The sequence below is a fragment of the Betta splendens genome, chromosome 19 (assembly GCF_900634795.4).
Source record: "Betta splendens chromosome 19, fBetSpl5.4, whole genome shotgun sequence".
Taxonomy (NCBI): domain Eukaryota; kingdom Metazoa; phylum Chordata; class Actinopteri; order Anabantiformes; family Osphronemidae; genus Betta; species Betta splendens.
In genome coordinates, this window is record NC_040898.2 from 11,589,686 (window position 1) to 11,596,730 (window position 7,045).

General features: G+C 48.7%; 1 protein-coding gene across 1 annotated transcript; it reads right to left on the reverse strand.

The window, feature by feature from the left end:
- Positions 1 to 3,064: 3,064 nt before the first annotated feature.
- LOC114846444 (C1q-related factor-like) lies at positions 3,065 to 6,710 on the reverse strand. Its single transcript, XM_029135379.3, has 2 exons — positions 5,767 to 6,710; positions 3,065 to 4,003 (listed from the first exon to the last, which is right to left on the reverse strand). The coding sequence occupies exons 1-2, from the start codon at positions 6,412 to 6,414 to the stop codon at positions 3,824 to 3,826; spliced, it is 828 nt and encodes a 275-aa protein (XP_028991212.2). The 5' UTR covers positions 6,415 to 6,710; the 3' UTR covers positions 3,065 to 3,823.
- Positions 6,711 to 7,045: the final 335 nt, after the last annotated feature.

Here is a 7,045-nt window from a genome sequence, read left to right on the forward strand (position 1 = left end):
GCCGCGAGAGAAGAGAACGAGGCCACCGGTACTGAGTCACCGACGCGCGGGACAGTCCCCGGATTAAGCGACGGGCGGGAAACAAGTGAGGGGGGGGGGGCGTTGTTATGGTGACGACGTGAGGGCACGTGCGCATCGCTCGCTGTGAAGTGACGTGTGTTTGACAGCGTCGTCCGAAACAAAAGGGCCTATTTTGGCTCCAGCCGGCGGAAGCATCTGCCGCGTCGCAGCGTAACTTAACGACAAAAAGCCAGCGCGTCTGGTAGAGTTCGATGCAGAACTCCCCTCCGGCGTTTCCGTAACGCCGCGAAAAAAGGCGATGACAAAGCAGCAGAAACTGATGAGAGCATTGTCCTTTTTCACAATACATGCAAGATTCTGGAGCTCAGAGAAATCAGCCGCTACCTGCTACTTCCTGCTAATCACGTCCTTTATTGTGCTCTCTGGGGCCCGGCAGCCATCGGGTTTCTAGCGTCTCAGTGTTGTGGTCAGTGAACGTTTCCACTGTGTTTCATATTGTAGTCCGGTGTGAAAGAGATCTACCAGTGTACATGTTTATTTTTAGTGTGACATGACTGTGTGGTGGTTGATGAGGAGGACAGAGTAGCTGGCGTCAACCTGGGGAATGTGAGCAGCTACTGACAGCAAGACAACAAATAGAAGAGGGGCTTTTTCTCTGTAACACCTCTGATGCTTAATAACAACTCAAACTCTTAACTCCAGCTCACGGTGACGTAATGAAATAACTGATTAAGTGCAGGATGTCCGGTTTATGTACAAAGCCGCTGGCTGCTGATTGGTTAATCCCTTGAACCGCAGGCTCTTCACCTGGTGCTGATCCCTGATTGGTGGAATGGTCCACCAATCAAGTTCCTAATTATCCTGTCATTTAATGGCAGAGGTCAGCAGGACTCTTTCTTCTCCAGGTTTGTTTCAGACATTATAGTTCTTGTTTTGTTGTTTCTGTAGTTGTGTGGATGCTCTTCTGCTGCGTTTGGGTTTGAACAGATGGATTTATCTTCTGTTTCCCCCGCGTTTAGGATAAACAACTTCCTGTTGATTTCAACACAGTTCAGACGGTCGTAACAGTCGAACGTTGAATAATGCTTGTGCACATTGTGCAGGAACGCCAGTTGTGGGCAGGTGGGAGCACGTTTAGTGGGAGGACATGCATGAGAGCATGAAGGGCAATTAATCTCGACAGTTAAAGCGTCCATCTCTAATTTAGATCTCCCCTGAGGAGTTAAGTGGGGACACTCAAGATAACAACACCAAGGGTTCATTAATGTCGCTTCAGACATTTCAGAGGAGCTTCTTCCTCCCAGCCCAGCATTCTCCTACAGACACAAGCATGGACAAACGTGCACACTGACCCGAACGCTGACCCGAGCGCTCGCACACATGCACCCGTGCTCTGCAGCAGCCTGATAAGCCTCACGCCTCGCTTGCCGGCCCCGGCAAATGTCAGGCCCGAGCCATCTCGCTTTGCTGTATCAAAGCCTCCTTCAGTTACATTTACTGGAGATTACCTCCATTAAAACAAGTTGGCGGCGCCGGCGTGATCTTTTCAATCCCTCTGCTTCTTCGTGCCGAAACAGCAGCGTGGTAGAAAAACATGACACGAAGCTTATGTCAACAAAAAGCAGCTTATAGCGCTTGAAGTGAAAGCAGAACTTAAAGTGAGGCAGATGAGATGTGAGCATCACATAAGGTCCTGATGCTGCTTCACTGACCTCAGAGCGTCCGGTTAGGTTGAAGTCCAGGAACGGGTTCGTGTCGCGAGTGAGGATCGGACAGTTTTGCAGGATGATGCATATTCTTCCCACAGACACCAGCGTGATTCTGAGACGATCGCCAAGATGATTTAATTATTATCATTTACCGGAGTCCTTCCACTTGGAGGAAGCAGCCCAACCACTGCATTCCCTCTCCTCACTCACACACTCATGCTGTTGTACCTCTGGTTGAATCTTTGTTTTTACATAAGAGCAGCTTTAGTGCGTTTCCAGCCCCCATCCCCCCTCCCCCCCGTGGACTTTGGGAAAAGTACAGATGTTGCAGACTCTCGGGCGGTGCTCACTTCCAGGGGCTTCGGCAGCGGGAGCCGTTCCTCGCGGACCGCGGGCGCTTGTCTTTGACGCTGTGACATGAAGTCTCTAATTTGACGATGCGCTCATGCCCCGCGAGGGCGGAAGCGGCCCGAGCGAGCGAGCGAGCGCTGGGCTGACCCGGCGGCTCGGGCGACCTCTGCTCAGGCGCAGACCCCCGGTCCTAATTGTGTCTGGAGGAGCTCTGCCGTCCTAAGACGAGCTTAGGATCGGAACCACGAGGCTCCGCGGCCTCATCGCCACGCTCAGCTCAGCACAAAGAAGTTGTCTCTCTATCGTTTTAATCACCGGCTCGACGGCACAGCGCCGAAGTGAATTGAGCTCCAAGACACGTTTTCAGAAGCAACACGCTGACGCACCATGACTGAGGAACCTTCGGACATGGTTTCATGTTTCCATTGTTGACACCCTCCAAACTTTTGCTCTTGAACCCTTATGTAAGTCAGAGACAGTTCTGGACCTAGCGTGGCCCACGTCAAAGGCAAATTATGTCTAAAGAATTTCACAATATCAAAGGAAGCTCTTGAGAAAAGTGTATTAGTTTTTACAGTTTGGGCCTGGAAGCTATTTTCTTGTCTCTGACTCTTGTCGCAGTCACAGCAGAGCCTAATTTGCCCTGGATTACTTTTCGACACTGATCTAAGCTTTGTCATGATATGTTCTAACACCCGTTCCCTGACTTTCTCTCAGCACATCTCAGCGTCTCCACACCCATTAGAGGAAAAGAGAAAAAAACCCTTTTTGCTTTGATTGTGAAACACAATCATCTCCCGCATCATTTGGCATTTAACACAGCTGTGATTTCCTCTCGCCTTCGCCCGGTGATCATCTCGGCGCTGATTGCCTCTCGCTGCGCCGGGCGTGACGCTCTCGCGTGTAACATTTGCTGGACTAAAGGCTGATCCCGTTGGGAAATGCGAGATCAGAGCGGCTGATCGGAAAATAGATGAGGTGAGTGACATTAGCGAAAAATTCCCAGTTTAATGAAAAATCATGGACATTAAAAGTAAAAGCCACAGCAACAGATGCTCCTCATGCCGACAAATACAGTAGCTTAAAATCACTTAAAATACACAGAAAGGTTCAACACGTGTCTCATGCATGAAATAAATAATAAATACATATTTACACCATTAGCACATTAAATAATATAACAGTGAAATATCTATTGGCTATTACAGACACTACCTGGACTCAATAATAAATGTACATTTTATACATTATCCACATGCCAAGTATAATGCGCTGACTCCATGATTGTTTCTACTGTTTACATTTTAATAATCTCACCTTGGCGTCCGCTTTTTGACAACCGTGCATATTTTCCTCACTGGAACACAACACGAACTTAATTGCAACACAAATCTAAACAGCACAGTTACAAACACCGCAGGACTGGATTTCCAGACGTGAATGTGAAATGACAGCTCAGAAATGACGGTGAGGCCGTCTGCACTGTCAGAATTGTCACTGTACCTCAGCGTGACACATGGGAGTGACTGTCAGCGTCACGCTGCTCACGTCCGCCTGAGTTGTGGCACAGGCGCCTCGCACTCGGGGGGAACGTATGGATGAGGAGGATGGCAGTTACCGATGACCACGGATCCGCGGCTCCGGCCGGATCAGTGGCTATGGGCAACGTTAGCCTTAGCGCAAGAGTTAATGGGCGCCCTCCGGCCGCGACCTCTCGCCTCTGAGCCCACGTCCGCCAGTCCTCAGTCGGCATAGAGGATGAAACCCGAAAAGGTGCTGTACTTGTTGCTGTTGCCGCCGTGAGCCTTGCCTCCATCCAGTTTTATGAAAACCTCATCGCCCGCATCCAAATGAAGGATGACACTGTTGCTGGCGTAATCATAACTCTGGTCCTGGTCTTGGGCAATGGCGCTGGCCCTGACCTGGAATGTGACACGCAAACACAGTCAAGGAGAGCAGACCAGCACAAGTGTTTAACAACTCTCACATCAGCCGTATGCTGTTAACAATACATTACCATTAAGGCTCAGAGGGTGAAACTCGGGCAAGTTGGTGATTTGTTTCAGCAAACACTAAATGACGTGACCGTGTATTAAATCAAAGTATATTTGCTCAGAGTCTGACTTTGTGTAAAGCGTGTCCCCTGTGGTGAATATATCGCGTTGTTCCTCCCATGACTCAAGTCTTAGGGGTCAGGCTTGAGTCAGGCTGCCTCTGAGGAAGGATGGCAGCGCAGACGACTCCTCCGCCTCATTCTACGCCCCTGCGTTCAGGAGAAATACCTGAATATGCTGGATGTGGAGCGCTGGAGTCAGACCCGTGAAAGCTGAACAGGAAGCTGCTGGGGAGGCGTGATGCTGAGGCCACGGCTCATCTACCGTATGTTTAGTCCGTTTCTAATGATCAGCTGCTTTACCAAACCAGTAATCCTTCCTTCCTAAAGCGACGGGTTCTGAACAGTCTTATTAGTGTTCTCAGAGTTAGAGAGGACGTGACAGCGCAATGATGGTTTCTGCTGCATGAGGACGGGGGAGCTTGAAGTTTCCCGCCCAGCTCTGTAGCAGCATCTAAACACTGGCTGACGTTTTAATTCCCTGTAATGTGCAGTGTGCTGTTGCACACTTTAGACTGAAGACATAATGATGATCATTTAGGTTTTGGTAAATAATATTATCATCATTATCATTAATATATACAAAGCTCATCATGTCCTGGTGAATTTATAGGCAGCATGTGTTGCACTTTGCTACAAGATACCTCAATTTTTTCCTCTGTATAAACAAATTAAGTTATTTGTCATTATGTGCGTCTTAATGTCACTATTGTCACAATACATAATGATTTTAATCAGCAGCCCAATAGGTTTCTTGAAGCCACGTTTAAATAGTTCTGCTTCACAAAATGGTTCTTGTGAAATTGAGCTCAACATACAGAGATTTTATTTTTGCTGCTATGAGAATTAGAGTAGAGTTAGTATGAACCATTATGATCATCAACTCTCAAGATGGAAACTAACTACTGTAATACTAATAATACTTTGAATTTTGTCACGTTTCAAAAGCTAAATGTGTGTCATGTTCAGTTATTTCAAACCAAGTGAAAGCACAGTAGTAAAACACATCTTCCATGGTCTCAGTTCAGAATGTACAGGTACAGGCGTCCATCCTCCTCCGTAGCCTGTTGCAGTCTGCAGGAAATGCCAAGACCAGGTTTATGTTTGATAAGTGTCATCACCTGAGGCTTTAAAGACATTACAAAATTATCCGTGAATATAGCAAATATCACGATTTGGGGATTGAGACGCCTGGGCCTGACGGGCAGCGAGATAACGCACACTACCACATTATGGTTTCATCAAGTTTGTTGTATTTCAAAGGGCACCAGCTTTGAACTAACCACTACCCCAGGCTGTGATTTGATGTGTGCAGAGTTGAGATAGTGCTGCACTTCCTCTGCTCACTTCAACATGTATATCACTGGATGTGTAACACGCATAGATACATAATGTGGCCGTGTGCCACTGTGCATTGTTATTATAATGGTCGACCACTTCACACATCCAGTACATGATTCATAACACGTAAAGTCAGAAAACATATTTTGTTTTGAACTACACACCAGAATGAAATCATCAAACATTATGTTGTGCTTTAAAGCTGGTGATAAGAGGTGAAGCTTTACCCACCAGACCATTCTTGATCAGGTCAGCCCACATGCTGGTGCCATCTCCCCCCCTCATCAGCACATTGTAGATGAAAAAGTAGGTGCCAGGGATCTTACAGGTGAACTTGCCTGTTGCGCCGTCATAGTTACCACCAATATTAGTCACCACATCATCAAAGCGCAGAATGTCGTAACCTTCTTGGGGGTTTCGTAGTCCCGCATAAAATGCGACCCGCGGCATGGTGTTGTACATGGTTGTGCTAACTGCCCCTTTTCCCCCTAAGCCGAGTATCCCGGTCCGTACTATGTCCACACTATCTCCTGGCGGTCCCTTGGGTCCTGGTGGACCTGGCTCTCCAGGTGGTCCTGGGGGTCCAGGCTTACCAGGACGTCCTGGTTTGCCATGTGAGCCATGAGCACTGTAGGTGGGCAGCGGTGGGCCAACGCTATGATCACTCAGGTCTGCCTCATTGTCCACATGCAGGCCTGTGGTTGATGTATCTGTGCCCGCATGCACACCCGTTCCCATCGTTCCCGTGCTGGGGAAGGGGTCGCAGACCATCCGGCAGGTCCCCAGCATCTCGTAGTGGCTCGCGCTGTCATCCGTGCCGCCTGTGCCAACGGAGCTGACCAGCACAGGTATGAGGACCACCAGAACCAGGACCAGCATGACCCCCACAGCAGCTGCCACCAGGGTCTTCCGCCCGATGCTCAGCCGGGGAAGGGGCTGTGCTGCCAGCGTGGAACCCTCCGGAGTGGAAATGGTGACTGTGGGGAGCGCGTCCACCTGACAAAACACAGACACGAAGAGGATCCCCCCGATGGCGGAGTCGGTGCCCAGGGAGCGCTGGTGTGAGTGTGTGAGTGAATGACAGAGCGGTGTGGGAGTAAAGGAGAGAGAGCGGAGCAAGGGACCCAAGTGATCAAAAGGAGAGAGAGCTTGAGAGAGTGAGGAGAGAGTAAGAGAAGAGGGGGAGGGAGAGCGGGAGGAAGACAGCTGGAGAGAAAAAAGAAACAAGGGGAGGAGAGAGTGAGCAACATGCACACACTCACTAACCATCTGAGTCAGGGCTGAGGAGAGCACTTTCCTACCGGAGCATGTGAAAAGCATGGGAATGAAAACTAAATGAAAGTGCACCTTCAGTAGAGAATGAAGACAGAGGTGGAAAAGAAGATGTTTGGACAATGATCAAAATCTGTTAAATAATAGTACCTCTGATTTACTTGTGGCCTGTTTCTATGTTATTGGTGGCATCATTTTTCGTGTGCTAACGTAAGGAAACATTTCATTTTGAGATGTT